This window comes from Trachypithecus francoisi, unplaced genomic scaffold (genome assembly GCF_009764315.1).
Source record: "Trachypithecus francoisi isolate TF-2019V2 unplaced genomic scaffold, Tfra_2.0 Lachesis_group9, whole genome shotgun sequence".
Classification (NCBI taxonomy): domain Eukaryota; kingdom Metazoa; phylum Chordata; class Mammalia; order Primates; family Cercopithecidae; genus Trachypithecus; species Trachypithecus francoisi.
The window spans coordinates 70,569,147-70,591,574 of NW_022681474.1; the positions used below are offsets into that span (position 1 = coordinate 70,569,147).

General features: G+C 38.0%; 1 protein-coding gene across 3 annotated transcripts in view; it reads right to left on the bottom strand.

The window, feature by feature from the left end:
• The window catches only part of REEP3 (receptor accessory protein 3), a 104,918-nt gene that overhangs the window by 46,350 nt on the left and 36,140 nt on the right, over positions 1-22,428 (bottom strand). For 2 of the 3 annotated variants that reach the window (XM_033208329.1, XM_033208328.1), the window contains exon 2: positions 11,624-11,696. The exons of the other annotated variant lie outside the window; for it this stretch is intronic. In XM_033208329.1, the coding sequence (XP_033064220.1) occupies positions 11,624-11,696 (73 nt within the window). The remainder of the gene's footprint in view (positions 1-11,623; positions 11,697-22,428) is intronic. 3 annotated transcript variants of the gene reach the window in all.

A 22,428-nucleotide genomic window follows, 5' to 3' on the forward strand; every position in this document is an offset into this window, starting at 1 on the left:
CAGAGGCTGGGTGCAGTGGTTCATGCCTAACAATCCTGGCAATTTCTGAGGCGGATGGATAGCTTGGACCCAGGAGCTCAAGAACAGCTTGGGCAACATAGCAAGATCTCATCTTTACTAAAAGAAAAAAAAAGGAAAAAAAAAACAAAAGAAAAATAGCCAGATACGGTGCCATGTGCCTGTAGTTGCAGCTATGGGGGAAACCAAGGAGGGAGGATCCCATGAGCCCAGGAGTTGGAGCTTGCAGTGAGCTATGATGGCACCACTGCACTCCATCCTGGGCAACAGAGTAAGACCCTGTCTAACAAAACAAAAAGGACGGGGGTACTAAAGGTAGGAAGGATGGCTGTACATCTGCTTAAGGAGAAGGGAGATCCCAAGATACCTTCTCACTCCAGAAGCCTGTCAATGTCTCTTCTTCCTCAGGGAAACCCTTATGTTTATTCTCGGGAAAGGGTGAATCAGGGGGTTTCTGGATTTGCAAATCTCCAGCACAGCTGAGAGTGGGGCTAATAGGGATCTAGTAAAAGTTTATAAACTGAATGTTGAGCACCCCCAAGTCTTATTCTCCCAGTAGGATACTGGTAACCAAGTACCTTTCATAATGGAAGAGTCTTCTCTGAAGAATCTGACTGGCACAAGAGAAAATACCTAAAGATATAGACATTGATAACTTCCCAAGAAATGGTTGTTATGGGTTGAATGGTGTTCCCAAAACAGATGTGTTAAGGTCCACTCTAGACTGAATTAGGTCTTCCCAAAATTCATAGGTTGAAGTCCTAACTTCAAATGTGTCTATATTTGGAGTTAGGGCCTTTATGGTGGTAATTAAGGTTAAATGAGGTCACACTGTGAAGCTCTACTATAGGGCTGGTGTTCTTACATGAAAAGGAAAAAGAGGAATATTTCTCGCCATGGGCACACATCAGAAAGACCATGTGATGACATATGGGAGGGTGGCTGCCTTACAAGCCAGGAAAAGAGCCCTCACAGGAAACCAACCCTGGCAGCAACTTGATATTGGCCTTCCAGTCTCCAGAACTGTGAGAAAATAATTCCTGCTGTTCCAGTCAATCAGTCCATGGTTTTTGTTATGGCAACACAAGCTGACTAACACACAGTCCTAAACCCCAATCCCTCAGAATGTGACCTTATTTGGAAATAGGGTCATTGAAGATGTAGTTAAATGAAGTTATGTGACTGGTGTCTTTTTAAGATGAAGAGACAAAACAGACACACAGAGACATGAGGGGCGAGTCCTATGTGACAATGGAGGTAGACTGTGGAGGTAGACTGAAGTGCTGGCAACAGTCAGCAGCTAGGAATTCACAAGGAATGATTCTCCTCAACAGGTTTCTGAGGGAGTGTGGCCCAGTCAATATCTTATGAAATTAATGACTTCGAGCCTCCAGAAATTGTGAGACAATACATTTCTGTTGTTTTAATCCACACTGCTTGTGGTACGTCCTTATGGCAGCCATAGGAACATAAACGATGGTCTAGTCAGATCACTCTACAGTGAAGATCACATTCAACAAGCCCTTTCATGGGCACAGAGCTCCAGGCAGATTTTCATTATTATCCTAAAAACTGAGCAGAGAACCAGAGATCATCCAACATGTGAGGAAATTATACATGAAAAACAGAGGCTGAAACAAACATAAAACGAATTCAAAGGAAAGACTATGTAGAAAGAAGAAAAAGTCCGGCTGGGTGCAGTGGCTCAAGCCTGTAATTCCAGCACTTTGGGAGGCCGAGATAGGCAGATTACCTGAGGTCGGTAGTTAAAGACCAGCCTGACCACCATGGAGAAACCCCATCTCTACTGAAAATACAAAATTAGCTGGGCATGGTGGCACATGCCTGTAATCCCAGTTACTTGGGAGGCTGAGACAGGAGAATAGCTTGAACCCTGGAGGCAGAGGTGGCAGTGAGCCGAGATTGCACCATTGCACTCCAGCCTGGGCAACAAGAGCAAAACTGCACCTCAATAAATAAATAAACAAACAAACAAATAAATAAGAACATGTCCAAAAAACTTGTCAGTCATATTCTCAGGAATTAAGCACACAGGTGCAGAAATTAAAACATCAATTGAAGAGTTAGAAGGTAAAACTGAGAAACTCAATCAGAAAGTAGAACAAAAAGAGATAGGAAAGAAAAGGCAAAAGATTACAAAAAAATTGGAGAATCAGTCCAAATGCCTTATAAATGAATAAAAGGAATTCCAGACAGAACAACAGTGAAAATGGAGTACAGAACAGTATTAAAGAGATAATTTTAACCAAATTTCTCAGAGCTGAAGCAAAAAGGATTCCCAGATTAAAAGGGACTACTGAGGATTTAGCAAATGGATTCATGCACCAAAGCACATCATCAGGAAATTTTAAAACAACAGGAAAATAGAAAATATCCCATAAGCTTCCTGAACGGGGAGAAAAACAGGTAAGAATCATAATGGCTTCAGCCTTCTCAACAGCAATACCAGAAGTTAAAGACAATGAAGAAATGCTCCCAGATTCTGAAAGAAAATGATTTCCAACCTAGCATCTCAAGCAATTGACCTCTTGGGGGCCAGGTGCGGTGGCTAACTCCTGTAATCCCAGCACTTTGGGAGGCTGAGGCGGGCAGATCACGAGGTCAGGAGTTCAAGACCAGACTGGCCAATATGCTGAAACCTCATCTCTACTAAAAATACAAAATTAGCCAGGCATGGTGGCGCATGCCTGTAATCTCAGCTACTTGGGAGGCTGAGGCAGAAGAATTGCTTGAATCCGGGAGGCAGAGGTTGCAGTGAGCCAAGTCGCCCGCTGCACTCTAGCCTGGGCAACAGAGCGAGACTGTCTCAAAAAAAAAAAGAAATTGACTCTCATTATAGACCTCTCAGGAAGGATGCATTTTATCAAAATGAAGAAATTAAGTAATTAAGAAATCAGAGAATCCAAAACAAGAACCAATCTGGAATGTCTAATGGAGGGGAATGCACTGAGAAGAAATGCACACAACTCTAGGAAAGTGTGGGTCTGGATACACAGTAAGAACAGAGAATACCACACAAATGAAACAAGATAGTGTGAATAACACCAGAGTAAAGAATGGTAATGGCAGGACACTGTAGAGATCAGCTGTGAATACTGTTTACATAATGAAAATGATTGTATGACAGATACTACTATGTTTAAGGTACTGATATAAATGCTTTCTGTGCATTCATATAATATAATGAAATAATATGTTCATTATTTACTACTATTTACTGATTAGAAAATTGAGGCACAGAAAGGTCAAATAACTTGTCCAAAGGTACAGCTAGTAATGGGTAGGGCTAGAATGAAACCTAGGGAGCCTGTTTCCAGACGTTGTGCACTTTAGCTCTATATTCTATTGCTTCTAATTTTGTCTAAATAATATAAATATTGAATATTGAGCTAACCAAATTATACTGCAATGATTCTGGGAAGCTATAAGCACAGAGAAATATGCATGTGTATAGTGGCATTGGGTAACTGCTAAATCATCTTTCATAGAAGGAAGTTAACTCATGATGTCCATCTGAAAAATTAAGAAACAGCAGAGTAAGCATGTTATTTGGAATATGGCAATAAATGCTAAAAGATTCAGATAAAAAGAGTTTGAAGTAATTGCCTCTAGAGAGTTAGACACAGGGACGGGAGCCTGGGGAACTATTGTTTTCCATAATAAGTCTTGGAAAATTGACTTTTTACATTATAAGTAAATACTGCTTTGATAAAAATAAAAACTAAATTAGAATAGAAAATACACAGACAAGCAAGCAGCCTGACAAAACGAATTTTCAGTAAAAATCCCATCATAATTAGTAGACTAATCTTTAAACTTTCTAAATTATTAAAACCCTTAAATGAAATGAATACTTTTTATCAAAAATATCAAAAGATAACTAGGAAACACTTCTTGAGAACAAATAAAAGTTCTTTAGTTTGTTTTTCCCCTTCTATTTCCACTCGAAAGTTAGTAGACAACTTCAGATTTCATTATCAATAAGATCTGTAGAACTGGCATATTTGTTCTATATTTGTGGTAAATTTGCTCATTTTCATATCACCTAAATAGTTGAAAATTAGGTCACTTTCAAAAACCAAGTCAGCAGACTTTTAGAGGGCCATTTCTAGGCCTTTTAAAGAGTAATCTCCCAGTTTTTCCTGTTCTTTGTTCTTGCTCACAGTAAATCTCAGAACCAAATGTCTGATTTTGATTTGTAAGTGCTGTTAGCCAATCTTTTCATTGCTGCTTTCTCCAGCATTCTTAGAATAAGAACACTGGTTTCCTAGAAAAGCTACAGCAATTACACATGACTTGGAAGTAAACACTCTATTTTCAAGTCATGAGATGGAATGAGCCTGAAAAAATTTGCAAAACCATACTAATTCTTCAGTAAGTTTACATTTCAATTACTGCAAGACTGAAAGTCTTTAAGTAGGCCATATCAGCCACACTATGCAGGAAATTATATCCTAGGAAAGCTCTGTTTTAAAAATAGGCAAAGGAAGAAAGGAAGGTTGCCAAAATACACAGTACTTTCCATTTGTTTTGATTTGAACACAGCATCTGTTTTATCAGGTGCAATCTACCATTTGCAGGCTTAAGGGGAATGGTAGTAGTTAGGGTGGGAAGAAGTAAATTAACCGAAAATGTATGCTTTCTGAAAATAATTTTGAAGTAGAGAGCAGTGGAATTTAGGTCATAACCAAATAGTACAAAGAAACTAGGTTTTGGGATAAACGTTAAGACTGGACTGTATTCTCCCTAACCCAGCAGAATCAAAGCTGGTAAACTACATCAATCCACTTAAGAAATGTACATGCTATTAAGCACAATATTTGATGTCTACTTAAAAGTCAACTTTTCTCATTTATTTATTCAAGAAATATTGAGTACCTATTATCAGCAGGTACTGTTCTAAGTACAGGAATATAGCAATTAATAAAACAACAAAACACTTCTCCATGGAGTTCATTCTGGTGGGGAGTACAAACATATACAAATAAAGAATATAACATCCGATACTATAAGGTGCTATTAAAAACATAACAGGGCAATTTAAGAAGGTTAATTTTACTAAGAAAATACCATGTATAAAACAAAACAAATTTGGATAGGATTACTGTATAGGAAAACTTTATGAGGACAGAGTTCTGATAAAACTGTTAAGAGTCAGTTTAACAATGAGAACACACGGACACAGGGAGGGGAACATTACATACTGGGGCCTGTGGGAGGGTCGGGGGCAAGGAGAGGGAGAGCATTAGGACAAATACCCAATGCATGTGGGGCTTAAAACCTAGGTGACGGGTTGATGGGTGCAAACCACCATGGCACATGTATACCTATGTAACAAACCTGCACGTTCTGCACATGTATCCCAGAACTTAAAATATAATTAAAAAAAAGTCAGTTTAAATCAGATGGCTAAGTTTAGGACTTAGCCTTGCACTGGGTGCAAGCAAATAATGTTCAAAATTTTTGTCAGAGTAAAACTAGATTGGAAATACTTAGAAGACTGTCAAGATTTAAGATATTTCCTTTTTTTTTTTTTTCAAAGGAGGAACTTTACAGAATTTTCAAAAACTTGTATTTCATTTTGAACCCCTTGTTCACACGTGATTTCAACACTGGTGGGTCCTGCCCTGGTAAGCTGCCTGATTGTCCTTCTTGGAAAACGTCTACATGGCTGTGGGCCCTGAACTCCCAGCTTTGAATTAATCAGGTGCACATTCACTGGCTGGTTGTGAAGGTTGTTTCAACTTCTACATGAAGCTAGAATCTTCACCTGTGTTTCCAAAGGTAGCATGGTAGAATAGAATGAATAAAATACTAGAAACAGAAGATCTCTGATCTGGTACCAATTCTGTCTTTACAATCCATGTGACTCCAGGTAAATTCGCTTCTTTAAGCCTGTAATACTGGAATATTTTCTATGCCTACTTCATAGGACTGCAGTAAGAATCAGTGAGATATTATTGGAGTAGGCAGAGAAATGCCCTCTCTCCCCGAAGATGTCTGTGTCTTAATCTCCGGAAACTGTAAATATGTTAGGTTACACTGTAAAGGAGAAATAAGGTTGCAGATGGAATTAGGGTTGCTTATTAGCTGACCTTGAAATGGTAAGTTTATCCTGGATTAATCAGGTGGGCCCAATGTAATCACAAGAGTCCTTATAAGTGGAAAAGAAGGCAGAAGAGAGAGAGAACCAGAGAGATGGCAGCATGAAAAGGTCTCAGTCCAACATTGCTGGGTTTGAGGATGGAAGAATAAAGTCGTAAGCCAACTGTAGAAGCTGGAGGAGACAGGGAAACAGACTTTCCTCTAAACCCTCCAGAAGCGGGGAGGCTGTGAACTCATTTTAGGTTTCTGGCCTCTAGGACTGTAAGAGAATAAATTTATGTTGCTCTAAGCCAATAAGAGTGTGATAATTTGTTTCAAAAAATTATCTTATCCAGGGTAGCAAATGAAAACAATAGACAAAAGTACTTTGAAATTGGTAGGAAATCATATAAATGGAGAATATTATTATTCCAAGGTGACATCTCAACTTAGTCTCTCTAGCAGCCTCCCCGGGATCCCACCACCACACCCGAGGGTCTCACTCTGTCTGTCATGCAGGCTGGAGTGCAGTGGTGCAATCAGGACTCACTGCAGCCTCGACCTCCCAGGCTCAGGTGATCCTCCCACCTCAGCCTCCTGAGTGGCTGGAACTACAGGCACACACCACCACTATGCCCTGCTAATTTTTGTGTTTTTTGTAGATACGGGGTTTTACCATATTGCCCAGGTTGGTCTCAAACTCCTGGGCTCAAGAGATCTGCCTGCTTCAGCCTCCCAAAGTGCTGGGATTACAGGTATAAGCCACTGCATGAGGCCTCTCTAGCAGCCTTGATGGCAGAGGCAGTATGGTTGCTGGGAGGTCTTCAGAGATGATACATTTCCCTGTCAAAGGCAGATGCCCTGTCCTTGTTTCAGTGCCTGACCATTTATTTTGCTTTTAGTTCTCATTTTATTTGTGAAGTAGAGTTGATTACCACGTAATTATCAAACCAGCTCTAGCCACCTGCCTTTCACCTTCCCTAGTTTCTCCTCAATTACTCATTATTCTGGTCTTCTCAAACGGAGGTTAAGAAAACCTTTTTTCAGGGTACTAGGCTTAACACCTGGGTGATGAAAGAGTCTGTACCACACACCCCCATTACACAAATTTACCTATATAACAAACCTGCACAAACCCTAAACTTACAATCAAAGTTAAAGAAAAACAAATGCTTTTCAGAATCATCATATTACTGCAAAATTATGTACAGATAATTCCAGCTTTATTAATGAGTATTCTCTAAAAACAACTGTGCAAAGCTGTATGCTCACTATGTAACTAAATATACACGTATACATATATCTCAATACATATCATGTTTATAGTTTTCTCATCAGTTTGAATGCAATGGATTCTCTTCCATGGCTTAAATTATCTTCACACTTGATCTTAGCCAAAATGCCAAGAAGCAATTAAATTATCTTTATGAAGTTGAATAAAAATTTCAGGGTTAGACCATCCTTACTAATCCCCAATTTACAAAATAATCTAGTAATGAAAATCTGAGTGTTGTATGAAGGGTAATAAGACACACAAATTCTTGTTTTTAAGTCTTTTTTTGTTGTTAAGTCTTTAAAAATTAATATTAACAAAGTTGAATTGATGCACAGCATTTATAAATGGATTAATCTTTCTGATTTTTATTTTATTATTATTGTATTTTTTTTTGACACAGGGTTTCATTCTGTTGTCCAGGTTGGAGTGCAGTGGCGGGATCATGGCTCACTGCAGTCTCGACTCCTGGGCTCAGGTGATTCTCCCACTTCAGCCTCTCCAGTAGCTGGGACTACAGGCATGTGCCACCATACCCACCTAATTTTTATATTTTTTGTAGAGACAGGGTTTCACCATGTTGGTCAGGCTGGTCTCAAACTCCTGGTCTCCAGTGATCCACCTGCCTTGGCCTCCCAAAGTGTTAGGATTACAGTTGTGAGCCATTGCACATGGCCAAACCTATTTTTTATTACAGTTTTTTTTACTATATTTCTTATTGCTATCCCTTTACCTTTGACTTTTAGGGATGGTATTTCTGTGCTTACTGATAATATCCTCAAGTTATTAGAGCTTCTCATCTAAACATTTTAAATTTGTGCTTAGCTCTTTTTCCTAAAAAAAAAGAAAAAAAAAAGCAGATTTGGGAGAAAAGATGGGAGAATACTGTAAGCACAAATATATATACAATGCACACACACACAGCAGCACATCAAATTATTATATATCCTGGGCTTCTGGAATGCTTTCTAGGTGAAGTGGGCCCAATGTTGAGAGACATAATAACCTGTACTTCAACTGTACATTGAATTAGACTAAAAAAAGATCTAATTTAGTAACAATATAAAAAAGATTCCAAATAGGGAGATGGTTCCCATTTATTAAGCACTGGCCAGAAGCAGATTCTTCAACTCATATTTTCATGGTGTTTGGAAATGATGGCCAACTCTTACTTTTATCTTCCAAAAGAGAATTCCAATTAAAATATCACACAGTAGGGTAGTGTTGTCTATGGGATTTTACAAGGCTGTAAAAGCACTACTGTGTTATATATTAATAATACAATAATGAAAACAATAGGCAAAAGTACATTATTTGACAGTAATTTCATGTCACTGAATATAGTAAAAAAAAATTTGGGAGTTGGACACCGTGGCTCATGCCTGTAATCCCTGCACTTTGAGAGGCTGAAGTAGGTAGATAACCTGGGGCCAGGAGTCCAAGACGAACCTGGGCAACATAGTTAAGACCCTGTCTCTATGAAAAATAATAAAAAAAAAATTAGCTAGGCATGGTGTACATGACTGCAGTCACAGCTATTCAGGAGGCTGAGGTGGGAGGATCGCTTGAGCCCATGAGGTCCAGGCTACAGTGAACTATGATGGTGCCACTGCACTCCAGCTTGGAGGATAACAGCAAGACCCTGTCTCAAAAAAAAAAAAAAAAAAAAAAAAAAAAAAAAAAATTCTGGGTTGTATTTCAGGGTTGGGGCTTTTTTCATTTCTTTATTTCTAGTGATTAGTATTTCATTTTATAAAAGTATTAGTCGGCCGGGCGTGGTGGTTCACGCCTGTAATCCCAGCACTTTGGGAGGCCGAGGCGGGTGGATCCAGACGAGGTCAGGAGATCCAGACCATCCTGGCTAACACAGTGAAACCCCATCTCTACTAAAAATACAAAAAAAGTAGCCAGGCGTGGTGGCAGGCGCCTGCAGTCCCAGCTACTCGGGAGGCTGAGGTAGGAGAATGGCGTGAACCCGGGAGGCGGAGCTTCCAGTGAGCCGAGATCGCGCCACTGCACTCCAGCCTGGGTGACAGAGCAAGACTCCGTCTCAAAAAAAAAAAAAAAAAAAAAAAGTATTAGTCTATGACTTATTGGAAAAACAAAAGTGGTCCTGTACCACAGGCAGCTTGAAAAGCACTGTTAACAGACGCGCTGGCATCTAAAAACTAATGTGTGCCAGCACTATAAAATAACATGCAAAGTATTTACTCCAACTTATATTAAAATATGAACCTTCAAGCCATGTATAAAATGAACTTAAATTACCAGGACTTAATATGGTTCCATCTCTTAAGATTAATTTCACCAATCCTAGGTCCAAAAGATACATATAGGCCGGGCGCGGTGGCTCAAGCTGTAATCCCGCACTTTGGGAGGCCGAGACGGCGGATCACAAGGTCAGGAGATCGAGACAATCCGGCTACACGGTGAAACCCGTCTCTATTAAAAATATAAAAAACTAGCCGGGCGAGGTGGCAGCGCCTGTAGTCCCAGCTACTCGGGAGGCTGAGGCAGGAGAATGGCGTGAACCCGGGAGGCGGAGCTTGCAGTGAGCTGAGATCCGGCCACTGCACTCCAGCCTGGGTGACAGAGCGAGACTCCGTCTCGAAAAAAAAAAAAAAAAAAAAAAAACAAAAGATACATATAATAAAAGGATAGAAAAATTTCAGAGCCCAACTATGTAACTTATTTACCTCTGCCAGATACATTCCAACATTTTGACTTGTATTAATATATACTTCACTTTAGAAGTTAGTTTTATATACAAGAGAAAAAAACTGTAAAAGTTTAATAAAATCAGTTAGTTATAAAAGTTTCAGAGTCTGTCCCTTCCTCCCACACCCAAAAAACCCTGAAAATATAAAGAATCATGATCTAATCCCTGATCATTTGACCAACTGGATGACCAAGACTATCATCCAAGATTCCTTACAAAGAACCACAGCTATACATCCCAAAGAATCAAACACAGGTGCTCAAACAAATCCTTGTATGTGAATGCTTGTAGCAATACTATTCATAATAGCCAAAGACAGAACAATTCATATGTCTGTCAACAGATGAATGGATAAGCAAAATATCATATATCCATACAGTAGAATGTTAGTCATAAAAAGGAATGTAAAACATTCGAAATAAAATACATACTAAGATTTGTATGAACCTTAAAAACATGCTGAGTGAAAGAAGACAGACACAAAAGGTCACATATTATATGATTCTATTTGTATGAAATATCCAGGATATGTAAACACATACAGACAGCAGATTGGTGGCTGTCAGTGACTTGGGCACAGAGTTTTATTTGGAGTGATGAAAATATTTTGGAACTAGAGTTGTATTATACTGTATTATATATATGTATAATATTGTGAGTGCATCAAATGCCTCTGAAATGGTTAATTTTATGTTATGTGAATGTCACCTCAATTAAAAAAAAAAAGCCATAGTTATTGATGTGCTGTTAGGTCAGTATTGACTGCTTATCCTGTTGATTACCACCACCAATACAATATGCTTTTGCTATTCTCTAAAAATTCACTCCATCACACATACCAAACTATATCAGGATTTATAGGTGGGGAAGGCCATTTACTATTACATAGTATGAATAAGATGGGAAATGAGGAGAACTTCAGAAATGATAAAAAATAAATGTTAGTGACAGAAAAAGAAAATTAGGGAATAGGGAAGAGGAAACTAAAAACAAAGAAATACTGAGGATTCACCGCAAATCAGAACAAAATCATTACAAATGAAGTCTGACTCCAGAAGGAAAAAAGATTGCAGTTGTCAATGGTGATGGAGTATCTGCATATTTATATAGATTAGAAAGTGATGAAACACCTAAAGAAGAAGAAAAAGGCTTTGGGGCCAGAGAGGTATTCTCAATGTACCTATAAATTTATAAGGCAAAAAGTCCCACAACTCCCCTCCCCAAGTCAAACAAACAAAAATTCTCCAACCCCTTATTACACTGGAATTTATAGACTAAATCAAGACCTATTCAATTACTCATCTTGGGAACCATATACTTATTTTTATTGAAACTCCACTTTGGGGTTATCTTCAAAGATTTTTTAAAAGATTAGTTTTGTTACTTCACATTCATAACACCTTTTAACCCAAAATGTTACTCCTGCTGTTTCTAAGAGAATAGCAATTTTTCAGTGTGTATCATTAAATTATTAAACTCAGATTAATCACTCATAAAACTATACTTACATATTCCTTCACGTTTTTTGTTTTCACAGCTTTGTATGAATAATATGCAGGATAAAGCATTCCAAACACCAGCCTAAAAGTAAAAAAAATGAGAATACTGTTCAAACATAACAATGCCCTGCAGAAAGGCTGATCCATTTTACATTCCTATACATTGCCGATCATCGGCATCATCGTTAGGGAAAAAAAACAAAACAAAACAACAACAACAGAAAAAACTTTTGTGAGCTAAACAGGAGAAAAACAATAACCTTATATGTGCATTTCTCTTTTTTTTTTTTTCTGAGACAGGGTCTCGCTGTCACCCAGATTGGAGTGCAGTGGTGTGATATTGGCTCACTGCAGCCTCCGTCTCCCAGGTTCAAGCGATTCTCATGCCTCAGCCTCCCGAGTAGCTGGGATTACAGGCATGTGCTACCACGTCTGGCTAATTTTTGTATTTTCAGTAGAGACAGGGTTTCACCATGTTGCCCAGGCTGTCTCAAACTCCTGAGCTCAAGCAATCTGCCTTACTCAGCCTCCCAAAGTGCTGAGATTATAGGCACAAGCCACAGCACTTGGCCTATTGTGTGTTTCTGAATACGAGTAAATTTGAAATTTTTCAAGTGCTTACTGGCCTTTTGATGAGTATACAATAACTTTTTGTCTATTGTTTTCTGTTGTTTTAAATGGCCATTTTTGGAGAATATTTTACAGAAAAGTTGGATAGTACAGATAGTTCCTATATACTCCATATCCAGTTTCCCCTATTATTAACATCTTATATTGGCATGGTACACTCATTGCAATTAATGTACCAGTGCTGATTTTTGTTTAAGAATTAAACTTTATTTAGGTTTCCTTAGTTTTTACCTAGTCTCTTTTCTCTGTTCTAGGATAGCACATTACACTCAGCTGCTCTCTTAGCTTTTCTGGCTGTAAATTTTTTCAGACTTTCCTTTTTTTCACCTTGACAGTTTTCAGGCATGCTGGTCAAGTATGTTGTAGGATGCTTCTCTATTCATTCTAATCATGATTAGAGTGAGACATGGGTTTTCGGGAGGAAAACCACAGAGGTCAAATGCAATTCTTATCACATTATATCAAGGACACAGTCTATCAACCTGACTTATCAGTGCTGTTAATCTTGACCACCATGCTGAAGTAGGGCTTTGTCAGATTTTGCTCTTACTCTTTTTTATTCACTTTTTAGTACTGTATTATTTGGAAAGAAGTCACCATGCACAGCCCATGCTTGAGTGGGGAGTTATTCTCTTCACCTTGAGAGTGGAGTGTCTACATAAATTCCAGATAATTTAGTTGGAATTCTGCATGGGAGACTTGTGTATTCTTCCCCAGTATCAGTATGGATTAATGGATATTTATTTTATACACTGGGTTATAATCTAGTATTACTTTATTTTGTTGCTCAAAGTTTTGGCCATTGGGAGATATTTCAGTTAGCTCCTGTGTCCCTTTGACATATCTCCATTGTTGTGAGGGTTTTTGAGTACTTCGTTACTTTTTGGTACTAACTGATGCTCCAGGCTCATCTTGTATACAGTAGTCCCCTGTTGTCTGCAATTTTGCTTTCTGCAGTCTCAGTTACCTGCTGTCAACTTCAGTTTGAAAACATTAACTGGAAAATTTCGGAATTAATTCATAGGTTTTAAATTGCATGCTATTCAGAGTACCATAATGAATTCATGTGTGATCTTGCTCTATCCTGCCGAGAATGCAAATCATCCCTTTGTTCAGTGTATCCATGCTGTATACATTACCTTCCCTGTAGTCGCTTATTCTTAGTAGCTGTTTTGGTTATCAGATAAAAAAACATATAGTATACATAGGTTTTGGTGCTATCCGTGGTTTCAGGCATCTACCAGGAATCTTGGAACATATTCCCCTCTGATAAAGGGGGACTACTGTATCTCCTGCCCCATTCCTGGAATCAGCCATTTCTACAAGGAGCCCCAGTTCCTTTTATTGGAGAACAGTATTTGAAACCAAGATCTGGGAGTTAAGTGTGCTCATTGCTACTGGAATGTTGTTGATTCTAGGTCCTTGTCTATTTTATATGTTAATCAATATTTTTGTAGGTTATTATCTTTTGATTTAATTTACGAATTTTGCAGAAATGCATGCATATTGTATTAGTGTGCTAGGGCTACCCTGACAAAATACCACAGACTGGGTGACTTCAACAACAGAAATTTGCTTTCTCACAGTCCTGGAAGCTACAAGCTCAAGACCAAAATGTTGGCAGATTTGGTTTCTTCTGAGCCCTCTTTCCTTGGCTTGTAGCCTTCTAGCAGTGTCCTCACATAATGGCCCCTCAGTTTGTGTGTGTGGCTTAATCTCTCCTTAGAAGGAAGCCAACCATACTGGATTAAGCCCTTTCCTAAAGACCGTACTTGGTCTTAATCACACCTTTAAAGAACTTAACTCCAAATGTCATCACATTCTGATGCGCAGGGGTTAGGACTTCAATATATGAATTTTGGGGAGACAGAATTCAGCCCATAACACATATATATTTGTGAACCTTTAAAGTGTTTGCATTTACGTAAGTCTTTCTTACACTGAAGCATATATTTATATCTCTCCATATTTTTAGTTCATTTATAGTTAGTTTGTTTACCAACTGACTGACTGATTGGTGCAGAGGGTAGTACATGCCTGGTAGCTTCCTTATCCATTGGTTTGGGGCTTATGTCAACAAATCACAGGAAGAATACCAAGTCTTCTCTTGCTTGGGATTTTATACTTATCAACTAGAAGCCACATCATTAACAATCTCTGCCTTAAGGCTGAGAGCAGTGGCTCATGCCTGTAATCCTAGCACCTTGGGAGGCCGAGGGGGACGGATTACCTGAAGTCAGGAGTTCGAGACCAGCTTGACCAACATGGGGAAACCCTGTCTCCACTAAAATACAAAAATTAGTGGCCATGGTGGCATGTGCCTGTAATCCCAGCTACCCGGGAGGCTGAGGCAGGAGAATCGCTGGAACCTGGGAGGCGGAGGCTGCAGTGAGCTGAGATCGTGCCACTGGCACTCCAGCCTGGGCAACGGAGTAAGACTCCATCTCTCAAAAAAAAAAAAAAAAAAAATCTCTGCCTTATTTAACAATATTACCTGTGAAAGCGACTTCACTAAAGTGCCAACCCCCAGACTCTGGATACAGGATTTTTTGCTGTGCCACAAAGCTTGGGGCTTTTCAATTTAACTTAGCATCCCCACCACCCCTCCACCGCACAGAAGCTTTTCAGTTTAGAGACATCTAAGAAAACAACTAACTAGGGTGTAAACAAGAACAAAATTCCCAGGTCTGCTGTGTGTTCATCCACACTGCTTACACTAGATGTAATCCCAAAGTTGTGCTTTACATATTCAAGCTAATTATTTTAATTCACTTTATATTTCCCTTTAGAACTTGGATACAATCAAAGTATTATTTTCTGTATTCCCATACAATCTAGTACCATCAGATTTACATTCAATGTGGGATTCTTCACTTCTATCACTGAATGGGGCTTTGATACCTCCTTCCCCCAGTACAACACTTTTCCCATCTGTAACCTACTCCTGGTGGTTCTCCCTTGGTGAGAGTACATGCATCCATTTTCTTGTTTTATTTTCAAACTCGTGGCCAATAATACAGCTGGGCTCATGCCATCTCATCGGACTTACTGAATAGTTTCCCAACACATTCCTCTATGTCCACTGTCAGATCAGTCTTTCTAATACACCTGCAGCACTGCCTCACTTAAAGACTTCACTAGCGGGTCTCCTCACCCCTTGCTGGCCAGCCCGTCTGGGGGCAGCATCAGAACATAATCTGAAAAGCACTGCCTTATATAAACCATCTGTTTCAACATGGTTTCCTCAATATGCCTCTTTATTTCTACTTCAATCTTGGAGCGTCTGCTTCATGCCTGGATTGCCTCCCTCCCTATCTTTCTTCCTCTTCTTTCTTCCCATTCTTTATTTTCTTCCTTAATTAAAACACATTTTTCTCCAAGATCTACCCTTCCTCCATAAACTTCTAAATTACCGCTATTTTGCATTTTAGAAGAATTTGTCAGGACTAGTCATTTTCCATTTAATATATTCATTTTAGATTGCTTGACATTATTTCTTAAATGTATGTAACTGGCTTCCAAAGCAGATCATTTTCTCTCACATAGGAAGGATTTGGTGCTAGTTGATACTATACATATATGTGCTTTGCCTTTATTTTTTAACTTCTGTATTAAAGAGAGTAAGTCAAACAAATAAACAGAATACCCTAAACACCTGTTTCTTGTAAGAGTAGAAAGTAGAAAAAAATAATGCATTTCATTTGGAACATGGGTAAGATTGAATGTCTTAGTGACCAGTGGGACAATTTTTAAGGACTGCTACTATTAATATAATTTATTACTGCTCCAATGTGAATATTACAGAGAATTTATTATTAATAACTGTAATATTTTCTAGGGTTTTGGGGGGCTTGTTTTCTTTAACACTGGGGTCTACTGTAGATGTCTGCAGCCTGGGAGGTTGGGCATAAAGCCAAAGCATGAGCACAGTGTGTAAAATCAAATAAAGTATATTTTACAAGGCCACCTACAAGATAAATGGAGGGCTTATAAAGGGAATATTTGCTACAAGTAAAATTCACTTATATTGAATATTGTTTCAGTTATGGAGACAGGAAGAAATAGTTACTCCTTTCCTCTTTGCCTCATTCCCATCTAAAGAGGGAGAATTTTGTCAAAATAAGATTCTGTTCACCCCCACTAATGTAAAGTTGACTTTTGAAATGTATGAACGCTGACTATGTTGAAAAATCTGCACTATTTTAAATGATGAAAAATAAACCACTTACAGGAATGCAGTAGTGGGAGATGGTCTTCATATTATTTTCAGATACGGAAAATACTTAAAACAGCTATTTTATAGACAGATATTCAAACATAATTCATCCTTAACCAAACAAGTCTGATATATATCTCTCAAATGCTTTAAGAAACCATTAAAAAGTATAAATAATGGTTTAATAACAAAACTGGTCAAGAGTTAATTTACATCTAAACAGGTTACAAAGCACTAATATCAAGGATTTAATTTGTTTTTAATCTATTCTTCTTGTCATTCTTTTTAAAAAGTCTTATGAACAACAAAAATATATAGAAATAGAATAATATGAATATAATAAATCTCCATATACCTATTACCTAGTTTTAAGAATTATTAACAGTGAGCCCCTCTTTTCCAGATTTTTTCTATATTTTTAAGAATCATGGCCGGGCGCGGTGGCTCAAGCCTGTAATCCCAGCACTTTGGGAGGCCAAGGCGGTCGGATCACAAGGTCAGGAGATTGAGACCATCCTGGCTAACACGGTGAAACCCCGTCTCTACTAAAAAGTACAAAAAACTAGCCGGGTGAGGTGGCGGGCGCCTGTAGTCCCAGCTACTCAGGAGGTTGAGGCAGGAGAATGGCGTGAACCCGGGTGGCGGAGATTGCAGTGAGCTGAGAACCGGCCACTGCACTCCAGCTTGGGCGACAAAGCGAGACTCCGTCTCAAAAAAAAAAAAAATAAATAAAATAAAATAAAAAGAATCATTACTTGTAAACATAATTAACATATTTTAAAAACAATTAATATTGTATAACATCATTAGAAGATAATTTAAAACATAATTAATACCTTAGAGCATATAGAGATTTTTATCTTGCTGTTTCACGCAATGCTACATTATCAGCATAACTGATTTCACAGATGCAAAGACTGAGGCTTAAAAAGGTAAGAAACTAACCCAAGGTCATATAATTTGTAAGTCTGTCACCTGCATTCAAAGCCAGGCACTCTCACCCCAGAATCCACACTTCACATCTCTACTTCCTAATGATATTTTCCTAGAAGTGAAATAACTGGGTCAAAGGTCTGAAATTTTGAAGGTCCTCTGCCAATGTGCTCTTTAGAAGGGTAGCACTTATACATATTCTTACCAAGAATATATGAAAATATCAATTTAAGGACTATTTAAAAAAATAAGATAAGAAAAAAGTCAACAGATGAATTAAGCAAAGTAAAAGAGTAGCAAACAGACATTCTTTTCAAAAGATGAATTGTATTTCTAAGGTAATAAGGTATGGATTAGAACAATTAAGCAGTGTATAAATCACTACTAAAATGGAGAAAAATCCATAAATATCATAGTTAGTCGTGTTAATAATTAATTTCTGGACTAGCTAAATTTTCCCCTGAAATTTTCTTTAGATTACAAATTCCCTCTCTAATATGATAAAAGAATTTAAATTGCAGCTTGTTAAAAATAAATAAAACAAATAATGTATTGCTGATAATCTACATATTACTAAATGTAATACGACCACACTTACACAGGAATTACTTGGCCAAATTCTCCTTATTTCATGGCTTTCAGAATCATGCTTCCAAACAACAAAAAAATGTAATTACAGTGTTCTATTAGATGAAGGGACAACAAACAACTCAATGAGACTAGAGACAAACTAAAATAGGATAGCTAATATTAAACAAACAAAATAAACTAGAGGATCAAAAATGGGAATGATGGAAGACATGTCCCAAGCTCAATAGAATTAGTCACAATTCACTCACACACACACACACACACACACACACATATACACTCTCAAAAATCAATATAAAATACAACACTCCAGCCTCTTTTATAAAACTATTTTTTATTTTTGAGACAGTCTTGCTCTGTCACCCAGGCTGGAGTGTAGTGGCATGATCTTGGCTCACTGCAACCTCCGCCTCCTGGGTTCAAGCGCCACCGTGCCTGGCTGATTTTTGTTTTTTTTTTTTGTAGAGAGGGGGGAATCTTGCCATGTTGGCCAGGCTGGTCTCGAACTCCAGCCTGTGATCTGCCTGCCTCAGCCTTCCAAAGTGCTGGGATTGCAGGTGTGAACCACTGTGCCTGGTCTCCAGCCTCTTATCGAAGAGTATAAACTTCATTAGTAATCCAGTTTATACTAGAGATGCCATCTAAGACCAATAAAATTTACATAAGATGTGAAGTAAGGATGGCAAAGATGCAGAGGTAACTGTGCTACTCCCCATTTTTGTGATCAAGTCAGAGATTGCTAGGCATTCCCTATGTTTGCTTCTGCTGACCCTAGTCTCAGAAACCTTGTCAACACAGCACCATAACCTCACGCTAACCAAGAACAGGAGCTAGGTAAACCTGTCATCTTTTGCCAACATTGTTCTTAATCTTTATTCCTTTAGGTGATGTTATTCTAACTTGATTACTAGGTTATAATCCTAAACTATTACACCTGTCCCCTTTGGGGGAAGTCATACTACATTCTTGATTTTTTGGAAGTATATTATAATAATCTGCTCTATAAAATCCATAAGAAGTAGAGAAATATGGCACTATTTTATTCGTCAGTATTCCTATATATGAAATTTCATGTGAGAGATTTACTCTGAAATTCAGTACAACGCAATGCTTAGCTTTCTTTGAGAAACTGATGTCTTCCTTCCATCTGAAAAGAATTATACTATTCCTTGTTTCCCTCCACGGGTTGCCAGGAAACTCAGAATCAAATCTGTTGTTCTACTATATCAACACTTGTGGTCCTCAGAATTGGCATATTTATATTTGTACTTCAGAGATTTTTATTTTCTTTGATTGCTATTTTCTAGTCTCAATTGTCTTATTTTTCTTTATAATTTAAAATATCAATTTGGTTAAAAAAATTCTCAAATCATTTGAAAGAACATAACAGAGCATAAATAGTTAAAATATAGTAGTCAGTGCAATTAAGCACAAAATGCAGCTCTAAGGTGCCAGGCAAACCAAGAAAAGGTCCCCAACCCTGTAAAACATCAAAATCACCTGGATAGCTTCTTTGTTGTTCATAAATTTAACATAGGTAATTAATTTAAACAATAGAATAAGGAAGAAAACGCTAAGCAAAAGCCTCCCATTTTGAAACAGTGGCATTTCCCAAAGATAAGCATGGAAACAGTTTATTTGGTATCCTAACAATAAAATAAGTCATACATATAAAATTTATTAAAGACAAAGGTAAATAGTGAAAAATTCATTATTTTCTAATTGTATTTATTCCTAATTATTTTACTCCTATTTATTTATTCCTAATAATTTTACTATGCTCTTCAAGTTATGTACATCTATCTGTATGGTGTAAATACTAGAAATACTAAGTGTGCTGTGTGCATTTCTTTCCAGTTCCACATTTAGTGAGGTCACACTGGGAGTTTGAACTAGGCTATTGTAGGGAGTATTTTACATCATAGAAATTAGCAAATGGTATGAATCAGTCCTCTTTCCCTCAGTTGTCAAGCATTACCAGCACACCACTGCCTACATGGGTTTTGGCCAAGGGAAACTTAGTATGTTTTTATTGGGAGGACAATGGAACACTATACATAGGGAGAATTCACAGAATTTAGAGAAATCAAAAAGGCAGCCCATTATAACAACCAAGTTTTCTGGCTTGACCCTGGGATCAAAAACCAAGCAAACAGAAAATAACAAAACAAAACCCCCACCAATTTTAAAAATGGTTTCATGTAAAATTAAGAAAGAGGGCAAATTTTTCTGTCATTTATAATAGTTCACTCCAATTCTCTTTATTAGTTCTCTAATATTAATATAGACTGTAGTGAATTTAAAACACAGAATCATAGGCCAGGCATGGTGGCTCATGCCTGTAATCCTAGCACTTTGGGAGGCCAAGGTGGGCAGATCACTTGAGGTCAGGAGTTCGAGACCATCCTGACCAACATGGTGAAACCCTGTCTCTACTAAAAATACAAAAAAATTAGTCAGGCATGGTGGCCCGTGCCTGTAATCCCAACTACTTGGGAGGGTGAGGCAGGAGAATCACTTAAACCTGGGAAGCAGAGGTTGCAGTAAGCTCTGTTGTAGTGGGCAACAGAGCGAGACTCTGTCTCAAATAAATAAATTTAAAAAATAAAATAAAATCAGAATCTTAATCTCAATGAGGAATCCCAGAAATAGTCTATTTTATAACAATGGTTTTCTGAGTTTTTTGCAAGGTAATATTTTTCCCCCAGAGGAAATGTTTCTTAGGAACTTCATAAATAAAGAGATAAATGCAATTAACAGGTTCCTAAGACAACTTAATTTCATTGATTGTAGAGTCCTCTGACGAATTCTAAACCCTTGAGAATTTTTTGAAAAGCACCCCTTACAAATGGTTCAATAGTTCCCAATCCTGTCTATGTATAAGAATCAACTGGGGCCGAGCGCGGTGGCTCAAGCCTGTAATCCCAGCACTTTGGGAGGCCGAGACGGGCGGATCACAAGGTCAGGAGATCGAGACCATCCTGGCTAACCCGGTGAAACCCCGTCTCTACTAAAAAATACAAAAAACTAGCCGGGCAAGGTGGCGGGCCCCTATAGTTCCAGCTACTCGGGAGGCTGAGGCAGGAGAATGGCGTGAACCTGAAAGGCGGAGCTTGCAGTGAGCTGAGATCCGGCCACTGTACTCCAGCTTGGGCAACAGAGAGAGACTCTGTCTCAAAAAAAAAAAAAAAAAAAATTAATAATAATAATAGAATCAACAGGGAAGGAGGATTTTTGGCAGTAGGGCTCAAGGATCTGAATTCCTAAATTCTGCATCTTCAGCAAACCAATGTGTGACAATATTATGCTTATTTTGATGTTGGATTAAAACTGATTATGATTAAGCAAAATGTTGTCAGTATAGTATGCTGGTTTCAGTCTAACTGGATTTTTTAAAGTAATGTGAAAGTGATTATAGGTTATTTTGACTTTTGCCACACTCTATCCTTCACTTAGATGCAAAAATAAATATAAGACATCATGATAAAAGAGAGAGTTACAAAGAGTAAACTAAAATGACAACAACTTAATACATCTTTCAAAATAATAAATTTGTTCCTGCTTAAGACCAAATGATCACAAGTAGTGCAAAGTCTACTGATAACCAAGGTACCTATGTATATTCTCCCTGTGATAAACTTCCTACTTGAGTTATTCTGCCACTGCAGCCATCAGGAAGCAAAAGTTCATACATGATCACTACCAAAATAATATGTAACTTTGGTCTTATAGAAATTTTAAGAAAAAGAAATTTGTTGCTAAAAATCCCTGCTAGCAGAGAATTCCCATTTAGCAAAACAATGGCTAAGTGACTAAACCTTAAAGAAAAATATGAAAATTACATACAAGGAGAAAGAGTCAAACTCATTGGGAAAACAACAACAACAACCCCAAATCCTGAATTCTATAACCAAAGGTCCACGTTTAAAACCACGAAGGAGAGAAGACAGTGGAAATTCCTTTGAAAGACTTTGTTTTTCATAATAGTCATCAAAAGCTATGAAGCTTGGAATTTTCATGTTACAGCTAAACTTAGCTAAATTGGAGCTACACTTCTAATTTTACTCCAGAGCCTATAATTTCTACTCGAAAAGGAAAGGTAAAGATGAAACTAGAGGGGAAAATAAATCAAGCTACAGCAACTCAGACTTGAACTTCCTCATCTCCTCACTCTCTCCCCACTAGCCACGCCCCACTACAACCACAAAGGTCTACGATGTGGTAGACCCCAACAAAAAAAATGTTTAGAAGAATGCTGAACTTGGAACAGAGTACACTGTAGAACCAAGGGCTACAAACCCTTGAAGCACTCCAGTAACTCAGCATCCTGTGGGTAGAGTACCACAGAATGGCTCGTACGGCTGAAAGAAGACAATGGTCCCTACAATCTATAGCACTCCACAGTTTTCCAGCTGCAATTTTTCCATCCTGATTGTCATTACAC